This window comes from Exophiala viscosa (genome assembly GCF_022695815.1).
Source record: "Exophiala viscosa unplaced genomic scaffold EDD37scaffold_1, whole genome shotgun sequence".
Classification (NCBI taxonomy): Eukaryota; Fungi; Ascomycota; class Eurotiomycetes; order Chaetothyriales; family Herpotrichiellaceae; genus Exophiala; species Exophiala viscosa.
Window position 1 is genome coordinate 67028 of NW_026944353.1, and position 23876 is coordinate 90903.

The 23876-nt window shown below is 52.1% G+C and overlaps 5 protein-coding genes across 5 annotated transcripts; 1 reads left to right on the forward strand and 4 right to left on the reverse strand.

The window, feature by feature from the left end:
- On the reverse strand, positions 1 to 3071 carry EDD37DRAFT_936 (uncharacterized protein). The gene is made up of 3 exons (XM_062820374.1): positions 2430 to 3071; positions 2208 to 2353; positions 1 to 2147 (listed from the first exon to the last, which is right to left on the reverse strand). The coding sequence occupies exons 1-3, from the start codon at positions 2827 to 2829 to the stop codon at positions 27 to 29; spliced, it is 2667 nt and encodes an 888-aa protein (XP_062674245.1). The 5' UTR covers positions 2830 to 3071; the 3' UTR covers positions 1 to 26.
- A 705-nt stretch (positions 3072 to 3776) lies between these two features.
- On the reverse strand, positions 3777 to 5756 carry EDD37DRAFT_614245 (nuclear distribution protein PAC1). Its single transcript, XM_062815518.1, has one exon. The coding sequence runs from the start codon at positions 5300 to 5302 to the stop codon at positions 3977 to 3979; it is 1326 nt and encodes a 441-aa protein (XP_062674246.1). The 5' UTR covers positions 5303 to 5756; the 3' UTR covers positions 3777 to 3976.
- Positions 5757 to 5825: 69 nt separating this feature from the next.
- EDD37DRAFT_660483 (armadillo-type protein) lies at positions 5826 to 9442 on the forward strand. Its single transcript, XM_062819110.1, has 3 exons — positions 5826 to 6018; positions 6126 to 8939; positions 8995 to 9442. The coding sequence occupies exons 2-3, from the start codon at positions 6201 to 6203 to the stop codon at positions 9019 to 9021; spliced, it is 2766 nt and encodes a 921-aa protein (XP_062674247.1). The 5' UTR covers positions 5826 to 6018; positions 6126 to 6200; the 3' UTR covers positions 9022 to 9442.
- On the reverse strand, positions 9419 to 11109 carry EDD37DRAFT_614249 (60S ribosomal protein L7a). The gene is made up of 5 exons (XM_062815519.1): positions 10964 to 11109; positions 10591 to 10665; positions 10455 to 10537; positions 10173 to 10401; positions 9419 to 10116 (listed from the first exon to the last, which is right to left on the reverse strand). The coding sequence occupies exons 1-5, from the start codon at positions 10964 to 10966 to the stop codon at positions 9718 to 9720; spliced, it is 789 nt and encodes a 262-aa protein (XP_062674248.1). The 5' UTR covers positions 10967 to 11109; the 3' UTR covers positions 9419 to 9717.
- A 453-nt stretch (positions 11110 to 11562) lies between these two features.
- Positions 11563 to 23702, reverse strand: EDD37DRAFT_614252 (E3 ubiquitin-protein ligase HUWE1; the record flags this gene model as incomplete). Its single annotated transcript, XM_062815520.1, has 3 exons — positions 11563 to 11704; positions 11757 to 23602; positions 23655 to 23702. 3 exons carry the CDS (start codon positions 23700 to 23702, stop codon positions 11563 to 11565), a joined length of 12036 nt encoding a protein of 4011 aa, XP_062674249.1.
- Between the last annotated feature and the right edge of the window lie 174 nt (positions 23703 to 23876).

Genomic DNA, 23876 nt, shown 5'->3' on the forward strand with positions numbered 1-23876 from the left:
GCATGAATGTCCTGCTCGTGACCCAATCATCTGCGCAAGAATTCCTCAACCTCAAATCCCACCCGCCGCTTTGCCTTCTCCCAGTTCTCCATCTCTTTTGCCTGATGAGTCGGGTCGACTGGTTTCTTCACTGGATCCTCCTGCACACGATCATCCGCGTCTGCAGCGGTGGTAGGCATGCCTATAATAGCAGTTTTGACCACGACCGCCCGACAATCACTCAGGCGGATCTCCACGCCGGAATGTCCACCAGTAGAACTCAATCCTGCGCTGGAATTTCTCTCCCGCACACCCATAGGTGTGCTGGCTGCAGCACTAACAGATGCCCTGGCGGCTTCGGCAGCTTCGGACTCGTCATCGACACCCTTGACGACCACGGTAATATCTGGACCGATGCAGCCGCGCCACAAAGTAGCAAACCATTGCCAGTGAGCGGGTGGCGAAAAGCTATCGCTGATTGGCATTGAGATGGAGGCAGCATTGACCGTAGTGAGCTGAAAGTGCGGAACCAAGGCGATGGGGATGGCTGTGCTATTTGGCCCTGTCAGAGACTGTTTGTCTTGGACAATGTGATCAAATAGGGAAGCTCCAGGAAGTATTTTAGATGTACGAGGAGGTGGAATTCTGGAGGAAGTTTGTGCAACTGGTGGTGGTGGCGGCGGTGTGGCAGGAGGCGGTGTCGGAGGAGGTGGAGGGATACGATTCGAATTGAAAGGGCGTGGGAATGTGAACGTCTGCTGTTGAATGCTGTACTGGCACCCCCCATCCATTCCTGGGCCGGGTGTACTCTGACTTCGAGCCTTGGTTGGTGGTGACACTATGGACAAGTCGGCTGTCTTGCTCATGGTTTTGGGACTGATTGCAGCGTCATGAGCCATGTCCGTCCCTCCGTCAAAGAATCGCACGGTCTTGTCCGGAGTTTTGGATGCATGGTAACCATTCATCAGGTGGTTCCGATCGTAGATCGTAGAGTCGAGCGACATAGGTGATGACTGGCATCCATCCATCCCAGGTCTTGTACTGATATATTCGACCATTTCTTTGTTGATTTTGTGCCAGTCACTGAGCATGCTCAAGTACGCCTCGGTCGTCATAGGCTTAACCTGAGCGTTTGCTCGATTTCGTGCATCCCCAATAATGGAGAAGGGGTCTGGACCGCCAAATATTCGGACGGCGAATTTGCCTTCTTTTTCCAACTGCTCGGCCAGTGAAGTGGTCATGCTGTTGACCGTGTCGGAATCCATGCCTTCAATGGCGATGATGGCACCACGCACTTCTGGCCTCGGAGACATCGGACCGGGAGTGGGAAGAGGCGCTGATATCTGGTTAAGAACCTTGATTTTGTTCAGGACTGGTATCGACATAATCATGGCTTCTACGCCAGAGCTTTGTGATTGAATTGATGATGATTTGGTCGGCGTTTGGGACACCAATGTCTCTATCGGCGGCAGTGCAACTGTGGACCTAGCTCGTTGATGCGGGTGAGGTGGGCGAACAGGCTGGAGTTGTGGTGGACGAGGGTAAACCGCTCGAGGTGGTGAAACAACTGCAGGTTTGGCCATGGGGACATGCTGAACAGACACCTGCGTAGGGTGGAGACGAACAACTTCAGGTCGAGCATACGAAGCTGTACGGATCGGAGAATGGGCATATGTGTAGGCACTTTCCGGGTAAGGTTCCCGAGCCGGCACATACACGCCGTTGCTATTGAACCGCCGTCTCTTTGCATCCTGGGAATCCGCTGACGCAGGGGTGGGAAGAGGCTGATTGGGAGTGACGGCATATACTAGGCGAGAGTCAACTCGCTGGTAAGGGTAAGCGTCGATAAAGGTCTTTTGGTGAGGCATGGGCTCGGGCGAGGTAGGTGGTTGTCCATTATATCGCTGAGGAGGCCCGCTGCTAACGATGTAGCTTCGCTTTGCGGGAACCTGCATTGTCATAGGCTGTTGAGAACCGGTCGTTGGAGGAGTATATATCGGGCTTGCGTTGGTATAACCGTTCATCGGTCTGCCACCACACTTGATGCAAAGCTCTTGTGGCTCTGTAGACGCTGGTGCGGTTGCAGAAGATTGAACACTTGCCCTGCCGCTGCGACGTGGTTGATAACGATAGCCTGGATACTGTTGTTGGTGACGGGTCTTCTCTTCCTAATGTCAAGAAGTCAGAACAAAGGGCCTTGTGCCGGGCCATGGTATTCTTTAACTCACTTCCGCAAGCAAATTCCATCCCTCTTTGGCCTCTGCTGACAGACTCCTCCATTGTTCTCCAATAATCTTTGACACGTCCGGAATAGGAAGGCCAGGATTTTGCGCCATGATACTGGATTGCTGGTGTTGTCGAAACAGCATAAATGCTGTCATATCGTTAGCTCATATACCAGGAAACGACGTATGGGCGTGGGATGCAAGGAAATCAGGCGGATGCCTTACAGTTTCGTGGTCTTGGGATCTTTGGTTCAGACGGGCACAGACACAGATGCTCTCTGGGCTTGGAACTATCAAATGCTTTCAGGGATTGTGCCTGTGATTCCGCCATGCTCGAAGATTGAGATGGCTTCGCATGCGAAGCAGGCTGGCCTTCTTCAATCGCTACCAGCGGTCTTCCTATACCCTCTGTCGACATCTCCGTTGACTTGGAACTCTCAGGGAGCTGCACTGTGGTCCCAGGCAGTCCATCTCCCGACGTATCATGGCCGGAAGATCCAGCATGGAACAAACGGTGCTGAGACAGCAATGAGGAACGGCGCAGTGTAGGATTATACTCAGTTGGAGGTCTAGGAAGTCGACGATACCATGCTGGTGGAGGGGGGTCTGGGTTGCCAGAAGTCATAGCGCAGAGAAAGGAATTCTTTGACCCTAGCCATCCAAATTCTTGAATGGCGCAGATGGACGAATCCTTGGGGAAAAGGGCATTCTGACCTTTGTGAGGGAAACAGAGCGCTTAGCATATCCATTCCAGCCTTTTCTCTTCTCCTTTGTCTGCTTGGTCTTGATAATCTTGTCGCAGCATGAGCCATGACGAAATGCAACGACGAGGCTGGAGTGAGATGTTCCTGGTTTGCTTTGTCTTCCAGTTGGTGCTAATGCGGGAAATGCGGTACCAATCACCGTGCGCCCGAAACAATACCAGCAGGAATGTGGGATGGAACAAAGAATGAAGCTCAAGACGGTGTGACGAAGGTGGAGCCTCGTTCATGGAGCGTCCGTTGCTGGGCCTGTGGAAGCTCTCTGCTAAAGGCGTAGTCAAGTTTGAGATAGCTGAAGTGATTGCCATAAGACCAGCCTGATTCTCAACTTGATGTGCCTGTCACGGATCAGTCCTTTCTCTTGTATCGATTCCTACGTTCAACGATGATGGCGTGTGGTACTAGATATTTTTGTCTCGTTGCCACAATGAGTCTGGTGAGTGGCATATTCAGGGTCAGTACGCCATGCTGTCGTGGCTTTCCACTAATGTTGTGCTGAACTCCCTGTGCAGCTGACTGTACCATACGGCTGTGGGTCATTTCATATCGGCAGACACCATTTTCTGGGAATCCGTCAAAAGCCAAGCAACGGATCATAGCATCCCGACGGGAAGGATCGTTTGGTGTTGTGGACAGTCCCGTCGTTGCCGAAGTGATGTTGGGTGGTTGGCTCTAGACACTGCGAGAGGCAACTACATTTCCTACCATGTAGGCAGGGGAGGCACAGTCGGAGCTTGCAAAAGCATCAGAGCGGCAGGAGATGTGGGAGTCACATAGTCGAAGCCTGGTGGCGAGTAGTTATGATTGTGGTGGTTGTTGATGAACGGAACTAGAAACTATGAAAAATGACGGAAACGAAATAACAAATCACTTTCGGTCATGTCGTCTCGTAAGTCATACTCGTACAATCATCGACCACTCCTTCTATGCATCCCTCCAGACATCCAAAACTTCCCCATCTACAGAATGCTGGAGATGACCGCAACATAGTATCCGATTACAGCCTACATCTTAGCCAGCAAAGACCCGTACGTTTAAATCGACACTGGCAGTGGCAATGACACAGCGAATCTTGCCCGGTCCTCCACTATCTTCTTTTTTGGTAGATGCTGCTACCCCGTTGCTTTCGCGGTTGGCAACTGGCTGTACAGGAACATCTGGTGCCCATCTAATGCTGCTGATGAAATGTTGGTGAGCCTCGTCCACCACTTTGACACATTTGCACTCCTGTGACAGATCCCAGCACCGAATAGTCTTGTCGTCTGATATTGAGAGCAGGTATCGTCCGCCAGGGTGAAAGACGAGGCCTCGAACCCAATTGTCGTGGCCGACCAGCGTCTTGTGACATGTGCCCCGATTGTCCCAAATCTTGATGATCTTGTCTCTACCTCCTGTCGCCAAAAATTCCCCACTGCTGCTAGGGGGCGGTGGCTTCTTGTAACCGGCGAGGCTGGCCAGGTGGACATAAGATGCGCTTGGCGCAAATGCCACGCACTCCACCACATGTTCATGACCTAGAAATGTGATCTTGACCTCGCCAGAGCTTGCATCCCATAACCGAGGTACTTGGTCGTTTCCAGCGCTCAACAGAAACCTGCCATCAATAGATGGTATCACTGTTCGGACCCATTCCGTATGGCCTTTAAGGGTCTTTAAGCAGTATCCCGTGGTCACATCCCATATCCGTAGCGTTTTGTCCCTCGATGCAGACACCAACGTATTCCCCGAAAGAGGCGCACCAGCAGCGCCGGAGGGGATGAATCGGATGGAGGAAATGGAGTGGTCGTGACCAGGCAGTGTTCGGATGTTCTTGTACTCATCGCCAGGATCCCATAATCTGATTGTCAAATCACTGCTACAGCTCGCAAGCAGTGTACCCCCTCTTGGACCCCCAAAATCCACATCAAGCACTGCTTTCGTATGGCCCTTTAACGTCCTCTCCAGCTCGCCCAGCTCCCAATCCCAAACCTTGATGGTGGAGTCTTCCGAAGCCGACGCTAAGGAGGAGAATATAGGATGGAAGGCGACCGAGGTCACGGGAAGACGGTGACCTTGCAATGTGTGTCTGGCTGGACTTCTGGGAAGCCACGTTACCGGGTCAATCTTGCGGTTCCAGGATAGTGGCGTGGCGGTCTCGATCTCTTGTTGCAGGGCAGCATTCTTCGCTTCCAGGTCCATGATTTTCTTCTGTAACCGAACGACTGACGTCCACTTTTTCTCGAGGAGAGTCTCATACTTCTTCGCAGTTGCATCGTCAAAGGTGTCTGCTAAATTGGATTCTCGGCGAAGGTCTGTCGCACTATCGTTCATGCCCACAGAGAGCAGGTAAGCAATCATAGACTTATGCCTGCAATGGTCAACAAGATCCCGTCATCTCTTTCAACACGACTCACAGTTCTTCTGCTTGCCGAGTGGTGAGGAGTTGGCTCATTTTCGGCCGATTGGGCTTCAAGCCCTGAGAGCACTGCTTTTACAGGCATGCAACCTCTGGACTGTGCTGAGATCACCACAGAGTTCTGCTCCACCCTGACAGAGAAAGTGTGGTGGGTTTGTGTGGTGGCCTTCTGCGCAGTCTTGCGATGGTTGCGGGGAGGACCGTAACCAGGTCGTCTAACGACGCAATGGTGCAACCCTCAGGACTCCGGACAAGTCCAGATCGCTAGGGCACTCCGATTAAGCCATGCAGTCGAGTATTAGAACGTGCTACAGCGGACCCGTTGTAAACACAGACAGAAGCACTGAAGAGAGAAGGGGAGAGAGGCCATGAAAAGGCCGCAGGGGGAAAATAATGTATGGTGTTGTCATACTAGTCAACACAAAGACGCCAATGTTTATATGCCCCAATAAACCACTCCACCACCTACGATCCATACAAACCACAAGCACCCTCACCCTCTGCTCACTTATTGTTTGTAGCATTGAGAAATCGTGTTTGGACGCGCCCAACATCTTTGTGTCTAGAGTCCAGCGTCTTTGAACAGCTCCAGGTCATACCTTCCTTCCGTCTTTCTTGCATTCTGTTTGCGCAACCACATGAACGCAACCTAACGAAGGTGAGCGCATGACAACTCCGATGAAATACAGATGCGCGTCGCAACGCTCTTGACCCATCCCATGCAATAATCTGAGATGTGATCGTCATACTAATGTTTTCTGACAGCCCACTCGCGCGCCCCTCCAAGGACAAGCCGTCAGCGAGGTTCCTAACCATAAGACGAATCTTTTCCCCCCTGCGATGGCGGACGGCCCAGAAGAGGACTTCTCTCAGCTTCCCCTCCCCGATCGATTCGCGCACAAGAACTGGAAAGTGCGAAAAGAGGGCTACGAGGCTTCGGCGAAGGAATTTGAACTTACCCCAGACGAATCAGATCCCGCGTTTAGACCATTCTTGTCGGACCCGAGTCTCTGGAAGTCAGCTGCTGGGGACTCGAATGTCGCTGCACAGCAAGAAGGCCTCGCTGCGCTGTGCGCCTTCTTGAAGTATGGTGGACAACAGGCGGCGACCAAGTCAAGAAACTTCACCCTGCAGCCGATATACGAGAAAGGTCTTTCATCGACCAGACCGCAAGCAAAGGCCAGCGCCCTGGAAGCCCTTCTGCTCTACATTGAGCTCGACAAGTCCGAACCCGTTATCGAAGAACTGTTACCGGCACTGTCGCACAAGCAGCCAAAGGTTATTGCTGCGACGCTGAACGCCATCACCGCTATTTACCACAATTACGGGGTCAAGATTGTTGAGCCCAAACCAGTGCTCAAGGCACTACCAAAGGTTTTTGGACATGCAGATAAGAATGTGAGGGCGGAGGCGCAAGCCTTGACCGTGGAGTTGTACCGCTGGTTGAAAGAGGCTATGAAGCCTGTGTTTTGGGGTGAATTAAAACCTGTTCAACAGCAAGACCTGGAGAAACTGTTCGAAAAGGTTAAAGAAGAACCCTCGCCGAAACAAGAGCGACTGACGAGGTCACAACAAGCTGCACAAGCTTCAGCACCAGCGGCATCCGGTGGTGGGGAGGCTGGAGGGGCTGACGGTGCCGAGGAGGAAGAAGAGGAGGAGGCCGAAGTCAACGCATTTGACCTTGCAGAGCCAGTGGACGTCTACTCCAAGATACCCGCCAACTTTCATGAAATGATCGCATCGACAAAGTGGAAAGAACGCAAAGAAGCACTCGACGCCCTTTTCAACATTCTCAATACTCCAAGAATAAAGGAAGGCCCCTTTGACGAGCTGATACGGGCATTTGCAAAATCTATGAAGGATGCCAATATTGCAGTTGTGACGATTGCTGCCAATTGTGTCGAGAAATTAGCACAGGGTCTGAGGAGAGGGTTTGCCAAATACCGATCTTCGATCATGTCACCTATGCTGGAAAGATTCAAGGAGAAGAAACAGTCCGTTGCCGATGCTCTTGGTGCAGCACTGGATGCCGTCTTCACCTCTACATCTCTCTCAGAGTGCCTCGAAGAGACATTGGGTTTCTTACAGAATAAGAATCCCAACGTGAAGGCTGAGACCATCAAATTCCTGGTCAGGTGCTTGCGAACAACTCGAGATGTGCCGTCTAAGCCCGAGCAGAAGCTGATCGCTGATGCCGCAACAAAGCTCCTAACGGAGTCGACCGAAGCAATCAGATCCGGTGGCGCTGAGATCCTTGGAACGCTCATGAAAATCATTGGGGAGCGTGCCATGGGCCCGTATCTCGACGGGTTAGACGACATACGGAAGGTCAGAATCAAGGAATTCTTCGACACCGCAGAAGTCAAGGCAAAGGAAAAACCAAAAGCCGCTCCTCCTCCTCCTGCGAAATCCGCACCTGCTGTTGGGAAAAAGGTTGTTGGCGGCACCAAGAAGCCTGTGGCAAAAAAGCCGGCGTCGGCAGCTGCACCACCCGTGGAAGACACAGCGCCTCTGCAACCCAAATCAACTGCAAAGCCTCTTCCTAAGCCAGGTCTGGCTCGTCCCGGTCTTGCGCCGCCTTCAGCTCTCAGACTTGGTGGGCTGAAGAAGCCTGGTGCAGGTGCTCTGTCCAGTGCCACTAACAGTCCACAGAGACGGGTAATATCTCCTCCAATGAGCAACGATGGTGACGACGAAGTCGCTGCACCATCGCCTTCGAAATTTGGTATGGGACGTGGAGGACTTGCGGGACGGCCATTGTCCAGACCAGCCACAGCTCCATTGTCGCCTCCCTCAGCGCCTTCTGTCGCCAACGGTCTGTCGGCTATCGAACGCGCTGAGCTCGAAGAGTTACGTGCAGAGAGAGAACGCCTATCAGCACTTTCAGACAGTCTTCGAGGCAGCAATGCCAAGTTGAGTGCCGAGATATCAGAACTTCAGAATCAGAATGCTCAGCTCATAGAAGACCACACGCGTGATGTGTTGCAGATCAAGGCAAAAGAGACTCAGTTGGTAAGAGCGCGAGGGGAGTGTGACGTCCTGAAGTCCGAGATTGAAAGTCTACGAAAGGAGAGTGAGCGTTATAAGCGCGAGGTCTCCAGGTTAGGCCGTGAAAGCATAGGACGAGAACGAGAAGATGTGATTCGTGGACGAACGGACGACGAGGCAGGGGGGATTTACGACGATTCCACCGTTAAGCGATACCCTCCGAATGGCGATGCGCAGCCGTCAAGGCCTGTCAACAGCACATTACAGAGGACCGGAAGCGCAGCTAGCTCACAAAGCGGCAGGGCGTTGAGCAATAAACCGAGACCTCAAAGTGGATACAACCCTATCAGTCCCAGCGAGGAGAAAGAAAATGGAGGCTTTGATCCCTTGACTGCTAGGAGGAAGATCAGTCCGCCTGTTGGTGGCATGACGAATGGAAGTGGTATGAGTAGTCCTCAGCGGCCGACCTTTGCTAGTAGAGAGGCAAGTGAGTCTGGAAGTGTGGGGTCTAGAGAGCCACGCGCCGAAGAGAATTGGAAGAGAGCCGCCGAAGTCACCAGCCAGTTGAAGGCCAGGATTGAGGCTATGAAGGTGAGGAACATTCTCCATGAGGCAGCGCGACTCGTATGCTAACAAGTGACCGCAGGCACGACAGGGTCTGACCCGGCATTGACGATGACACAGCACCTCCCACAAAGGGATGTTGGAGTACCTGGTAGCTTGAGACGCTTCGATGTGCATGCATTCGTTGGCGTTAACTGCATCCTGCATTTGAAAGAGATACCACCTCTGTTTCTTGTTTGGAGCTCGGATGGTCCAAGGCAGTAGGTGAAGCAGCTACCGCCTGATTTGGTGGACCCCCTCATTTGTATATGTTAATCTGGAAATGCTACAAGATTTCTCCTCATATGCCCTCCGAACCTTCACCGTCAACGCTCTCTGCTTCAACTTTGCCCCTTTGTCACCTGATGCCGGTGCTATTCCCGGCCTCGAATTCGCGATACTACGTGGTTGACAAGAGGTAAGAGAAGTTTGGAAGAGACTTTAGAGGTCACGTATAAAAGATTACATGAAGAAGCATATGATATCATTTCATGGTTGTGAATGGGCGTAACCCGTTCCTGGACAGTCTTGGTGACTGCAGGTCAACATCGAGTTATTCACTATCTTGGCAGCTTTTTGGACATGCAAGCGTCTGACGGCCAGCACATCCTTCGTGTTGTTGCATGCGGCAAGGAACCTCCGCTCAATTAAGCCCGGATTTTCCTCAGCCTTGCTCACGATTCGATTCGTTTCGTGTCGATTCATCATCCGCACGGATACAGCGTTCCTTCAATCCCCACCAATACCAAGCAGAATGTAAACAGGCTTAGATCTTGATGGCGCTCTCAACAGCCTTCCTTCTCTTCTCCTGCTTGGCGACGGCCTTGGCGCCCATGATACCACCGCCCCAGTGACGTCTGTGCTCCTCGTACTTCTTGATGTATCCTTCGTTGACGGTGCCGACGAGCTTGCTCAGCTCAGACTTGTCCTCGCCTTGAACCTCAGTCAAGGCCAAGACGGCGGCGGTCTTCTTGTGCACGACCGTACCAAGACGAGCCTTGCCCTTGACAATGGCGTAGGGGACACCCATCTTGCGGCAAAGAGCGGGCAGGAAGACTACCAATTCGATGGGGTCAACATCGTGGGCGATCAGGACCAAAGATGCCTTCTTTGACTCAATCAGGCCAACGACGTGGTTGAGACCGTACTTGACGGTGTATGGCTTCTACAGCGAGACGTCAGTCACCACGATGCGGCTTTGCAGAGTCGTCGTGCTCTTACCTTGGAAACATCCTCCTTCTTCTTGCCCTCTGAGACAGCGGTGGCTTCCTGGTGGAGACGCTCCTTCTTCTGGGCCTTAGTCTCGGGTCGGTACTTGTTGAGAAGTTTGAATGTCTGGGCGGCGGTGTTTCGGTCGAGGGTGTTGGAGAATTGGGAAATCGCAGGGGGCACCTTGAGGCGCAGGTTCAAGATCTTCTTCTGGCGTTGGAGACGGATGTACTCTGGCCACCTATATGATTTTTTAGCCTAGTCCTCGAGCATATAGCGGTCCGGTGTGCCTACTTCACCATACGTCCCAAGTTGCGCTTAGGCTGGATATCTTGACCGATGCCGAAGTTTCGGGGTCGCTTCTCGAGAAGAGGGTTCTGGTCACGGTCAGCCTGGGCCACTACCATCTGTAGAAAATATCATGACTTACCTTTGCGGCTTTCTTGCTTGTGCCGGCCTTTCCCTGAGGGAAGGGCGCAGGCGCGGGCTTCTTTCCTTTCGGTGGCTATCATTGAGAAAAGAAAGATCATCAGCACATGTTCAATGATCATATCTTTTGACTCTAAGGAGAAGATGATGAGGTGGCGCGTTTTCACACACGCCACGCCAGATCTTCTCCAGCCATATCAACGCCGACCGAGAAATGCGGTGTCATGTTGAGGCCTCAATGAAGAGTTCAGACTTGACAACCGCAAATTCCATGGTTCGGCGGAAATTTCTTTGCGCTGTCGCTTTTCACGGCAACAGCTCGAAATTGCGAGAGAGTCGTGTCCTCAGATGGATCGGAGGTATCGCTAGCTTACCATTTTGACTGAGAAGAGGTGGTCGACACGGAAAGGAGTAACGAGCTTGAGGAAAGGAAGTCAAGTGCAAAAGTTCAACCTGCGCTTCAAAATTGACCGTGCGAATTTCGTCGGCGGTGGTGGAGTCGGAAGCGGACAAGGCTGGCTTGGCAAAATTTGTGATATCTATGTCACGTGAACAGAGGGTTTCGCCAGAGTCGCATGAATGGCTTCTCTCAAGTTGTCCGCTGGAGGGAAGTACGCAGATTCGCATCACACGTTCATTGATGATGCATCTATGGACTAATTATGCTACTCATGAGAGCTATGGATTGTAGGAGACTGGCGATGGGTCAAGATCTGCACATCCTTCCCAGGGCCCCTCTCCCGTACCTGTCCATGCTCACCAAACTCCGTATTCGCTACAGTCTACACACTTTTGATGTTAACATACCCCGCCGAAGTAGCCAGTTTTGTATGCACGTTATTGCTCACCAGCAACAACATTTCCCTCGGACCACCTTATGCACCTCTCAACGCCGCTTGAAGGTGCCTGCCCTCGAAGTGTACCCCATGAGGCATCAACGGCTATTCCACCGTGCCAAAGAAACAAAGCTTGATCATGCGAATCCGAAGTAATCTGCACCAAGGTTAATCGCTGTCATCAGGTTGCTCTTCAGTGTCTCGTAGTCATCGTAAGAAGGTAGGTCAAGTTGGTTGAAGCAAGTATGGCTCGTTGGAAGTCGGGTTTGACTTGGATCCCTGGAAGAGCAGTCAGTGCCTGTTCACGGTCTACATGCGGAAGAATACTTACTTGTGGATACTGAACAAGGTATTTCCTTGCATTCCTTCCAGATCTTTGAAACCGTTGAGGGGAACCTTGCTGGTGCCTGTGACGAATTGCAACAGTTTCGCCCGTTCTTCGTTGCTCATGCCTCGGACAATGCGCCAGAACCAGGTAATTTGTGGACTGTTGGCCGTATAGTTGTGGTACTCGGTATGAGCTTTCCAGTCGTCCACATCAATTTCCGGAAGTCCAGAGACCAGCAATTCGAGCTCTTGCTCGTCAAAGATCCTAACCAACTCTGCCGGGATGATGTCGTGGAAGCCTCGAGTAAAGTTCTCGAGTTGCTCCTGAACTGATGTTGTGAGGCGATAGCGAACTTGAGCGTTGACATATTCTTTCTTGTTCTCCTCGGTGACAGGGATATTTCGTCCATTCGGAATCAGGTCGACGACCTTCTCTTCACCAAACTGCTCCTCGATGACTGAAAAGTCTTCACTGATAACATCAGTGATGTCATTCTCCAAGATCCACACAAGACTCTTGTAATAATCAAGATCCATGGACTCGAGATCTTTGAGGTTGGGTTCCTTGCCGAGCAAGCGTTTGTAGACAGCTCTGCTAAAGTGACAATCAAGGACGCGGCCCTCGTGGAGTGCTTTGCCGATAATGCGGCCAATGAACTTGAAGTACAGAAGGTGTTCTCCATTGATCCAGCTGAGGGGATTTGGATGGAATGTAGTACGGTCAGCAGCGACTGGCTGCCAAAGAGCCCAGTCGGGATTGAACATGCCACGAGCAAGGACCTGGAACCACTCTCGTGTAACACCACCGGCATCAACACCTTCTTCACCATTGAAACGGATGTTGAGTTTGCCATACTTCATTTCATCGGCGGTCTTGTAATACAGTGCCTTGTAAGAGTCCAGGAAGATCTGGTCACGACGTACGTTGAGTTGTAAGGGCGGCTGGATGTGTCGCTGTTGGTGCAGACGAGAGTGGATTTGCTTGGTGAAGTATGTGCGCTTATTGTCGAAATCCAGCACTTTGGGATTCTTCACTAAGAGGCTGAAGCTGCCGTTGCCTTGCATCAACTTTGGAGTTTGACGAATGATATCGTTGAGAATCTTGCGGTGCTCCGTGGTGAAATTGAAGAAAAGTTCTTGGATGTCATCCATGACTTCCGGCGCTGGGCTTCCTTGCATCTGCTCCTTGATCTGTCGGGCTAATGCTGAGTCTTTGAGAGAGGCATTCTTGCACACGACCATAAGCGACTCGATAAGAGGCAAAAGAATCGTGGCAAAGCTGGTGATGTTGTCTTTCTCCCGAACAGTCGTCAAACATTCGCTCAATTTGTCCCATAGCGGTCTCAGTGCAAGGCTGTCGTATGAGGTTGTCTGGTCCTCGGTTTCCTCAACGTCGTTCTTGGAGGCTGAAAGGTAATCCAGGGCCTGCAAAACACGGAGAAGCTTGACTTGGTCAGACCCTCCATGAGAGAACTTGGACGACGAGAGTGCATGTAGGTCCGTGATTGACTGGGCTTCCCTCAATTGTGGAATTAGCTCGTCGAGGTCGGCGCAGATTGACTGAGATAGGCTCTTGACATGCTTGATCAGTTCTATGCGAAATGTGACCGAAGTGCCAGGGATGTTAGATAGGCTTGAAACCGTCTCCAGAGCGGAATGGAAAGTGTCGCTGTTGCATTCCGGTGCCACAAAGATGCTGACAACGAGCTCCAAGTTGTGCTCGGAGATCTCTGGCGGTTCAAAGGCTTTCTTGGATTTTGCTTCCTCGCCATTGACTTGTCCGGTCTCGGGCTTGGTTGCAGGATCTGTGATTCCACCCTGCTCAGCCACCACACTGCTGGCATGGGATGGGTTGCCCTGCGACGCTGTAGTCGGCGCGTCTCTGAGTTCGATGTCACGCTCCTCTTCAGACTGCTGCTGCTCTGTCGGAAGCCGTGAGGCAGAGGTGGACTCTTCATTTCCACTGCCCTCATTAGGCTTCTCTTCGTCCGAAGGCTTCTCCTTGTCCTTTCGCAGCAACAAGGACAACGGCTGAGTTACAGCCGAAAGTAGTTCTGCAAGAGACTGAAGACAAGATGAGCTCTCGACGATCAACTTGCGATCCAGAAGGCCAACCAGGTCGTTGATGGGATACTTGATAATTTTGGCTTCCTTTGCCTTTCCCTTGCCTTTTCTAACCGCCGGGTTGACATCGACCTCACGCAGGAAGATGGTTCGAGTATGGACACTATTCTGACACAGTTGTTTCAAAGCTGACAGACATTGTTGCACAACCACAAGAGGTGTGACATCTTCGCTGATGCCCCTCGCAGGTTGCATCGAAATCGTACGCTTCAAGGGTTGGGGGGTCTTTTGCCCGACCGTGGCCTTAGCACGCAGGGACAAGCTTGCAAGGCTGCGTTCAACTGCACTGACATCTGTCGATCCCTCCTTAAGAACCACGAGCAGAAGATTGATGACCTCAAAGCGGGTTTGTCGATTGCCACAGATGTTGCGAAGGACATGCCACAAGTTTGTCCGGAGGGATCCTTGTTGTGGTAGGAACATAAGGCGTAGTATAGTGGCAACACCAGATTTGTCAACCATCTGAACGATCTGTCGCTTGTTGTCCCGCTGTGCACTTTCATCGGTTGCCCGTGCGTCACGATCACCAGCGTTGGCATACTGAAAGAAACGTCTTGCATGAGCCCGGCCTTCAGCAGCATGTCGAGGATCCAGTTGTCGCAAAATCTCGGGTGGTTGTTCGGCGAGGATCACACGACGGAAAGCCGGGTCCAATGTCGCCAGAAAGGTGTCATTGTCCATTTCTTCTGCCTGTGCTGGGCCGCCAGCCGTGGCGACTTGTCGACGAGCCGCTTCTCGCTCACGTCGACGTTGAGCGTGAGCTTCTTGTTGACGGATTTCTTCTCGAATGTCTTCTGGGAGAGCATTGAGGAAGTCTGGATCAATTCCTGTCGAATCGTTGCCCGTCTCTCGCGCCTGTTCACGACGTGTGGCATATTGTGCCATGATGACCTCTTCCCGCAACTCTTCCGGCAAAGCTTCCAAGTATTCCGAGTCGATGTCCAGTCCGGTAATATCAAGCTGACGTCCTCGGATGGTGGTAAAGATGCGAGGTTGGGATTCATCGACCTCGCCTTCAGAATCCGCATGTTCCTGTGTATCAGTGCCTTGCACGTCTTCCATGGGCTCGGTATCGCCATCGTCATGCTCAGTGGCCACCTCATCTCTGCTTCTGGTTGCAGCCTCGGCCTCAGCTTCTGCGCGCAAGCGTTCTCCTTCAGCCTTTACCGCTGCTTCACGTTCCTCGGCTTCTTGCTTGCGACGTTCAGACTCTACTCTCAGTCGCTCCATTTCCTCGCGTTCCGCCTTCTGCTCCTCTTCGCGCTTGCGCTTGCGTTCCTTTTCCTCCTGCTGCGCAAGAGGTACAAGGAGAGACATAATGACATATTGAACACGCTGAACCTTTTCAAAGTAGGTGTTGCCGAAGAGAATGCGAGCCTCTTCTTGCCATCTGGTCATGGTCAGCGCAGGTATGAAATTGCCGGCACGTGATGATTCTTCGCGGGTATGAGGACGATGGCTGACCACTGAGATAGGCGGTCTCAGGACATCCCCTATCTCTGAGAGTGGCGCAGTCATGGAAAATTGTATACGTCCATCACCAACGCGCTCGCCACGGTGAAGCGCTTGCAGAATAGCATCCAACATGGCTCCGTGACCACCAGCCTCAATGGTGTCGCCGTTGCGAATAACCGTCTGGAATGTGGCCGGAAAGGGCGGAAAGCCGCCTCCCTCACGAAGTATTTCCATATCGAGTGGTGGCCCGTCAGCATCAAGTCGTGAAGGACGAGGAGTGTCTTGTTGTGGTCTGCGTAGGAGCGGGTTCGTTCCGTCATCAAGTCCAGACCGCGCGTGTTGTGGCAGCCGTGGACGACCCATAGGTATGAACTCATCACGATGTGCCACGCGTCGGCCAACGAAGCTGGCCATATGTCCACCTGGACCACGGAAATGTCGAGCTCGGCGCATGTTGGGAAGACCATTCCATAGAAGAGGGTCAGTATGGTCCACGATATCACCATCCCCACCTCCAGCTAGAAAATGGTCGAAATCACCGTAGTCCATCTCGTCATTCTCGTCCATTTCGTCACCATCTTCATCCTCTTCATCTTCATCGTCCTCGTCGTCGGGCTCAACATGGTCTGCGCCAGGGACGATAAGCTCAGGAGGGACATGGTGAGGCATGCCAATAGGTCCGTCGATATCGTGATCATTCAGGACACGAAGGAGACTGCTCAGAACCCCGGGTTGTGTCAGATTTCCCCCTCCGGCCATAGGCACTGGCATGTCGTCACCGTCGAAAGTGATTTCTTCAATATCGTCTTCATGCTCACTTGCGTCATCTTCGTCTCCCTCTTCCTCATCTTCCCATTCACCCTCGTCACCTTGGCCGCCATGGAGACTATCGTTCTCTTCGTCTCCATTGAACTCGTCTGGATGATCGTCATCTTCGTCCTCTTCCACAATTATTTCGTCATCCCCGTCATCATCATCCTCGTCATCGTCACTGTCGTCATCCTCATCGTTATCTTCGTCGTCATCGTCTGTGTCGACTTCCATATGGGGATCATTGACGACGAACTCGATGTCCATGGGCACATCGCCAGGCAGACCCTCGATCTCTCCTTCAGGACCCATCTCGTCGTCCACCTCGTCGTCACTGACCGCTTCGTCATCGTTGGGTCCGCCTGCGACGAGGCCATCGTCATATTCCATTTCGTCATCGTACTCCTCGTCGTACATCTCTTCATCCTCGTCTTCATCTTGTTCCTCAGAATCCGACTCAGAATCTCTGTTCGGATCGAGCATCCCAAGTGCCGAGTTGCGGAAGAGATCGGGAGTCTCTTCACGCTCCTCGTCAACGTCAGAGACTGAAGAGGCCGAAGATATGATATCGTCTGCAGTGTTTCCTGCGACCGAGTTGGCAAAATCAGGATCAGTGATGCTCAGTTGGCTAGCTAAGGTGGTGAGCTCTTGCAGAGGTCTCAGGATGAATTTGATCACTCTCTTCGACCCGGGGTACCCAAGGTCGATGTCTGCTAGAGAGTTGGTCAAGACTGCTATCAGGTTCTTCTCGAACATCATCCGGGCGAGGACCTTGTAAGACGTGTTCTGGGATCCAGCAGACCCTTCAGGCACAACTGGCTTCGAAATAAGGCGATGAAACATATCAGCAAGACACAATAGGCGACTGTATTTCATCTGAAGTACCTCATTGGAGGACATCGCATCCTTATATGACTTAATGGCGTGTTCGAGGACAAATCGTTGCACGAACGTCAAATCCGGCTCGTTGTCCGCATCGTCGACTTGAGCTTGCGCGGAGAATCTTTGCGCAGGAGTGTGTCGTGATTCTCCAGTCTTGGAACATAAGGCGACAACAACCCGGATTGCCCAATCGCTTGTGAGCAGTTTCTTCTTGAACTGCAGTGATTCCTCTTTTTCGACATGACAAGACGGTATCAGTCCGTTCAAGAGATAATTGAGGATGCCTGCTCGGGGCTTTGATGGTGTCATGGACAAGGGATCTGCCTTCCGGGAGAAATTGATCAGCTCCACCTTTGTGCGATTGTAAGAATGTAGCAGCTCGGTCAAACTGTACATCAGGAAGCACCGATAGGAGAAGATGGGATGATCTTCGGGCTTGAACTTCGGCTTTTCTGGTTTGGGCTGCGGTGGTTGATCGAGCGCGTCCTCAGAACTCTCCGGAACCGGGCTCTGCTCAGTTTTAGAGTTCTCGTCTGGTTTGGCGGGCGTCTCTATGCCGACCTCTTTATCCTCGACATCTTTGTAGTTCAAGAGCTCCGATAGTATGAAGTGAATTACCCCGTCTGGATTTTCGACAACCGGTACTCTAAGCTCCAGAGCTTTGCTTTTGTTCCGATCTTCGATAGACTCTTCCGGTGGCTCGACACTGGCTGCTGGCTCCATAGAAAACTCGTTCGGCTCCGTTGAGGAATGTGCTTGCTCTGTCTTCTTCTCATCGGTTGACGTGGAATCAGACGTCTCTCGGAGCACGACACCGATGGAGCCACCTCCACTTTGCTGCCACGATGATAATTTGACCATTTCGTTTGTTATCTGGGCAAAGACTTCGGGAGATCGCAGGACGAGGTGGTACAAGTCTCGAACGTAGCTCGTAGTGTCGACTTGTTTTGAGCCACGGGCGATAAAGTGGGCCTTGATTTCGCTGCGCATTATTTGCTTGACCGTTTCCTCGTCCTCTACAATGTGTCGTAGCACAATCATGAAGGAGCTCTGCAATCGATGACCGACGCCATTTGCAAGCTGTTTCACCATGAGGAATAGTCGCTGTAGGTTTCGCCTCTCGGCCAGCCGAGAGGCAACGTCTCTCGAGCGGGTGAGGATGACTAGTACTCGAGTGATTGCGACAGCCATGGTCTTGTCCTTTCCGACTCGGGTTAACATGTTGACGAGTGTTTCGAACAATTCTAGCTTCTCTTCCTGATCAAGAACAGAGATGGGAGTGAGCTCCGCCTTGCCGCTCGAATCCAGGTCATGAGGAGGATTCCATTTGACTTCGGCGGGCTCGCTGCCTCTAGAAAGCATCTTCTCGACAATCAACAGGACAGGTGCTATCCAAGGAAATGAGTCCTCCGCCGAACGACCATCTGAGGCTGGCAAACGCAGATACGAGAGTAGGCCAGCAAATGACTCCTGGAAAATACTGAGTGTCTCGTCGAAAACATCACCATCCTGGATGAGGAGAGCCACAAGATGTGCCGCCGCCGCAATCTTCTTCCCACGAGCTTCGTTGATATCCTCCTCCACCTGCATGGAGAGTAACGAACTGACCAGTAGATCGGAAGTTGTCCTCCAGTAGTCCTTAGCAAGATCGTCCGGCAGTTTCTTAGTTGCACTGATGATGAGATCGGACAGCTCGAAAGTCAGGTTTTGGTGATTGTTCAGGATATTGTTGCAACGGTCCGCGAGATCCTCCCGAATTTCTGCTCTCTGTTCTGTGATCGTCTCAACGGAGTAAGTTGTGGTGGACTCGTGTTGTGAAGACTGTGGTAAGTCTTCCCTCAAATCTCCTTCGTTATTCAGTATGTTGTTGAGATCCATAGCGGATGAGGCGGTTCCTGCAGGCCTCGGGGCCACGGAGCTCGGTGGGTCAGGGGTCTGGACAACATCTTCCATCTCGTCTGGATCTGCAGCGTTATTTGCAAATTCTGCAAGCGCCGCTTCCACCGAACCAGCGGAAGGAACTCCCAAGAGAGCAGCAGTCATAGAGTGTCGAATCGAGTTAGATGGAGGACTAGTGACGCTTGGAGTATCGCGAGTTGTCGCAGAAAGTTCACTCTGTTCGTACGGAATTGGAAGTCTTCGACGCCAAGGGTTAGACGAGAAAGCCTTGCAATATTCTTCCGCTGGTGTTAAGCTGTTTGATGACTGGTTGCTTGCGCGGTATAGCGCTTCTCTCGCAAGCTCCTCATCATAACCTTTGTCCTTGAGTAGGCTGACTTTCTGGGAGTCAATGAACAGTTTCCTCGGGGAGTAAGGTGCTAGAGCAGGATAACTGCTGCTGGATTGGACAGCTTCGTTTTCATGGTCGCCCGTCAGAACATGTTTCAAGATAGATACGAGCTTCTGAACCACATCCTTCGACGCCTGGTCCGCATAGTCGCTTTCCCATACCAAACGCGTTAGGGGCAGGGCCTCTGTTCGCAGGCTGAGAAGAACTTGTGCGGGGACGAACCAGATTTGTTTCGTCGGATCTGTGACTCTCATTATGTTCGCCTGAGCTGATTCCATGATAAGCTTGGAGTTGGTGAAGTCATCCAAGATTCCGAGGCAGATTTTGAGACCGGTATTAGCGGAGAACATAGAATGCTCTACTTTGCAGGACTTCAACTTGTCGAAGAATTCTGTTCCGATGGCCGTCAGACTTTTGACGCCGCCCACTTTCCGAAACGCCTCCACCACAAAACTCTGCCGACCAGGGTGTGACATGGGATTAGGGCCTGCTGGAGGATGGCCATCGTCGTAAAAACTGCGACGGACGTTATCGAGGGCGATCACGAAGTAAGTGAAACGAGACTCAACATCCTCAGATGTAGCACTAGTAGTACTCTCAGTACTCTCAGTCTCGAGAAAGTATGGCTGCAGCTGAGTGAGGTAGGCTGAAGCAAGAGCATTTGCTACCAAAGCAGCCTTCTGCCGAGAAAAGCCATCAGATCGTCGCCGGCCGGTGATGCCACGTCCCAAGCGTTCCAAAAATTCCGTAATGGCCGCAGGAGTCTCGACGAAGAGGAAGCGTAATGTCTGCACGTTTTTGAAGAAGGGCGTCTGCTTATCGTCCTCAAGCTTGGTGCTGTCACTGACGGTGTTCTCGTCTTGACTAGGCGTGGAATCGTCCGTCAGACGCGCATTACTATCACGAACGCTCATCCAAATCTTGTCAACTTCGTCGTCGCCGGAAGTAAAGTCTCGGGCTCGGGTTTCCCATGCCCAACCCTGCGGAATGACACGTTGAATAGCAATGTCCTCACGGAAACAGGCCGCTGAGATAGTTCCCATCATCTTGCATATATCTGCAAGGATATCGGCCAGATTGACCTGATTGAAGAGAGTATTCTGGGTTGTTCTTGTGCTGTACATGGGTGCGTTGAAGACCTCGGCCAGAACATGGCCCAGGCACAAAACGGCCATTAGAGCTTTTGCCACTCTGGTGCCGGCGAGTTCAACCTCAGCCTTGTCAGAATCTGCAACATCTGACGTAGTTCTGCCTGCCTTTACAGGTCTGACCATTGGCAGGAAATAGCAGGACCAGTCCTTGGGTTGGCCTTGGCTGAAATGCTTCAACTCAGCACAGGCATAGCGTGTTCGGTCAGCCAGTGTCGGAAGTACAACGTGAGGCTTGCACTCAGCCATCATATGGACGGCTGCCGCCAACTCCACCAACAAACCGCTGTTTCTATTCAGCGGCTGGCTGTCAGCTGGCAAGCTCGGCATTGTAACAAAGTCCAATACCAGATCACAACCTCCGTGGTCAAGAAAGCTGTTGCAAAGAGTCTGATTCTCAAAGAACGTCACAAGGAAGCCGATGGCAGGTCTCGCATAGTCGTTAGCTTTGAGGCCATGGCTATCCTGATCGCAGGGGGTTCCAGATAATCTGCTTGGCGGCATTATTGAGTCCTTAAGACTCAGCTTGTCGCCATTCGGTAAGTCGATCGTTCTAGCTGGCACTGGACTTCCTGCGACCGTGGTAGGAGGTGGTACTATCTCAAGAGACAGGGCATCCACCCCGCCACATGGTGAGAACGCACCTTCGGAGCCTACCCAGATTTTCGGTCCAGCACCGTAGTCGACAGCAAGTGATCTGGTTATATGCCGAACCCGAGAAATCATGACGATGACCGCGCTCAGGACAGAAGTCCGTAGATTGGGATGATGTCGGATAAGCTCGTCAAAAGTCGAGCCAAGTAGTGCCAGGACATTGGGATCGCTCAAGACTTTGGCATGGGCTGGTGACTCGAAGATCTCGAAGAATTTCTCCAGAGCACCAGATGCCTTGAAATAGTCAAAGCCAGCATTTGTCAAGCAGACCGCGCCAAACACCTGTGATATATTGACAATGGCATCAATCACTGGTGGTATTCCTTGCACACGACCTTCAGGCTCTGAGGATAGGGACCTCGACTGTTGCGGATCTACCGTAGACGTCTGGCCAACATTTACCGTTTCGAGGAGACTTTGGATAAGCCCTGCTTCCGAGATGACTGTGTAGCTGGTCGGTTCATTGTGAAGAAACCCACAGATCGCTTTCACGACCTCGCTCCACGTATGCGCCCCAAAGGCAGCCAGATGGTCGGTAATGAGTCGAAAGGAGCGGAGCAGGTTTGGAGAATCCACAAAACTCCGTAACACTCGGTCCGCCTGAGTGCCCTGATGAGTGCTAATATCGTTGATCATGTCAATGATGGATCTAATGATCTGCTGGTGCATGTAAGGAATATCGTAGTCGGTGGCACGGGTCTTGTACTGCGCAGGAATACCATCACCAGCCTGGAGCATGGTCCATGCGCTGTTCACCAACTTGGCAAGAAGGCCGCTGATGGACTCGAATGCGTTGCTCGCTAGCAGCGTTGTCAGGCCATCCTTGAAGTGGTGGAAGAACGTTTTGATGAAGTCAAGCATCCGCAGATGGACTCGAAGCGCTTTCCCAGTTGTGACATTGAAGCCGGCCAAGTAAGTAGTGATAAAACTGGAGGCCATGGTTGCCTCGCTGGAACGTCCATGATGACCACTTGCTTGAATCAGAGTTCTGGGCATGGAGAAGACTGCTTCTCTCCAGTCGTCACCAACAGGTGTGTCAGTGCTGTCATTGTCTTTGCCGATGTCGCTTAAACCTTTCAGAATCAACTGCGACAGAAGTCCTTGCGACGATCCGCCTCCAAGGGCGCCATTGATGTCCGACGCAAAGATCTTGAAACGAGCCAGGACACTCATCGTTTCCATGGCGATGGTCTGGAGGTATAGGGAGACAGGCGGCTGGCCCTTCTTGGAGTCGTGGATCAGACTGACAAGTTGCGAGATTAGATCATGGGGCTTCGGACCTCCTTGATCCACGGGAAAGAGTTTCTGGGACAGTTCAGACTCATTGAACACATTTGCGAGGCTGGCAATGGATAGCAGTCGGATGGCAAGCAGTTCCTTTCGGGTTTTGGCAGATGTCATTAAGCCATGGGCGACACGGAGCTGGTGCAGCAGCTCGTATCGCACCTTCGGCGGCATGTCTTCAGGTTGACTCAAGAGGATGGACTCGATGGAAGTGTTTGACAGGTCTGATGGCGACAGCTCGACATGCTTCAGTTCCGGCTGAGCTTCGTGCTGCGTGGTGTCCAAGCGGCTGGGGCTGCTGCTGGATGTGCCGTTCGTGTCCATCCTGCTAAGCCCTGAGGACTGCTGTCTGACTGGCGTCGGAGTCGAAGGAGTATCAGAAGACTGAGACGACTCGCCAGCTGCAGGCTTCTGCTCAGCGGGCTGTGGCGACCACGACACTCTCACATGTGCCCAGGTTTGCCAATCGCGGTCTGGTAAAGCAGTCGATTTACTGCGGTCGCTGTGGCTCGTTGTCTCCTTGCAGAGAGATCGGAAGTCGTTGGGATTGACCGCTGTAGAGCTTCGCCTCGGTTTACCCGAAGGGGTTAACTTCTCTTTTGACTTTGTAACCTTGACCGGCGATGTTGTGCCACGCTTCGTAGGGGACAAGGGCTGCCCGAACGGCGCAGCAAGTTTCTGGAGCCGCTCATGATCAAAATCGTAGAACTTGACAGTTAGGTGATGCGAAGTATGTGTGCGTTCAGCATATCTCTGCGCCAGATAGAAGGTGATCCGCAATGTGGTGTGCAGCAACGAAAGGGAAGTGGTGTTCAGCAGATCATTCAAACGATCGGTGCTGTTGTAGACTGCACGATTTGCACATTTTTCCACCAGCAACTTTGAGAAGACTAGGATGGCCTCTACTAGTTCTCTGTCACCCTCAGGACCGAAACCCAGCTCTTTCAATCTCTTCTCATCGGTTCCGGGGCTGCCTTCGAGGAGTAATGATGTGCCAAACGGTGTCGTCTGAGGGCCTTTGTCCAATCCATATTTTGTGTTAAACTTTTCCAAGATAGTGTCGAAACGATCAAGAGGTTCAATCCAGTTGTTGAGGTCGCCGCGAGGATATGGCCATCTTTGCGACCAAGCCGTAAAGAGGGCCGGAAGATCTGCGAGATGTGCGGTGGAAACCTTGTTGACGAGGTCTGATACCGCAGGTGACTACGAGAAGCGAAGTCAGCAAAGTCCTCGAATATGTATGACCTTGACTTACCAGAGATACTTTGTGCTTCTCCTGTGGCTTCTTCGTAACCTTCCCCATCTTCACTGAACGCCGTACTGTTGCAGCATAGGCTGCATCAGGAGGAGGTATTTCGGTTCAGCCTCACCAGCGCAGTCAAACTTGTGCAAGATCTCGATATGGAGGTCGTAGGAGAACGCTCCACTGTCTTAGGATAGCGAAGTGTCCGATGATCTTAGGTGGTTAGGGTATGTT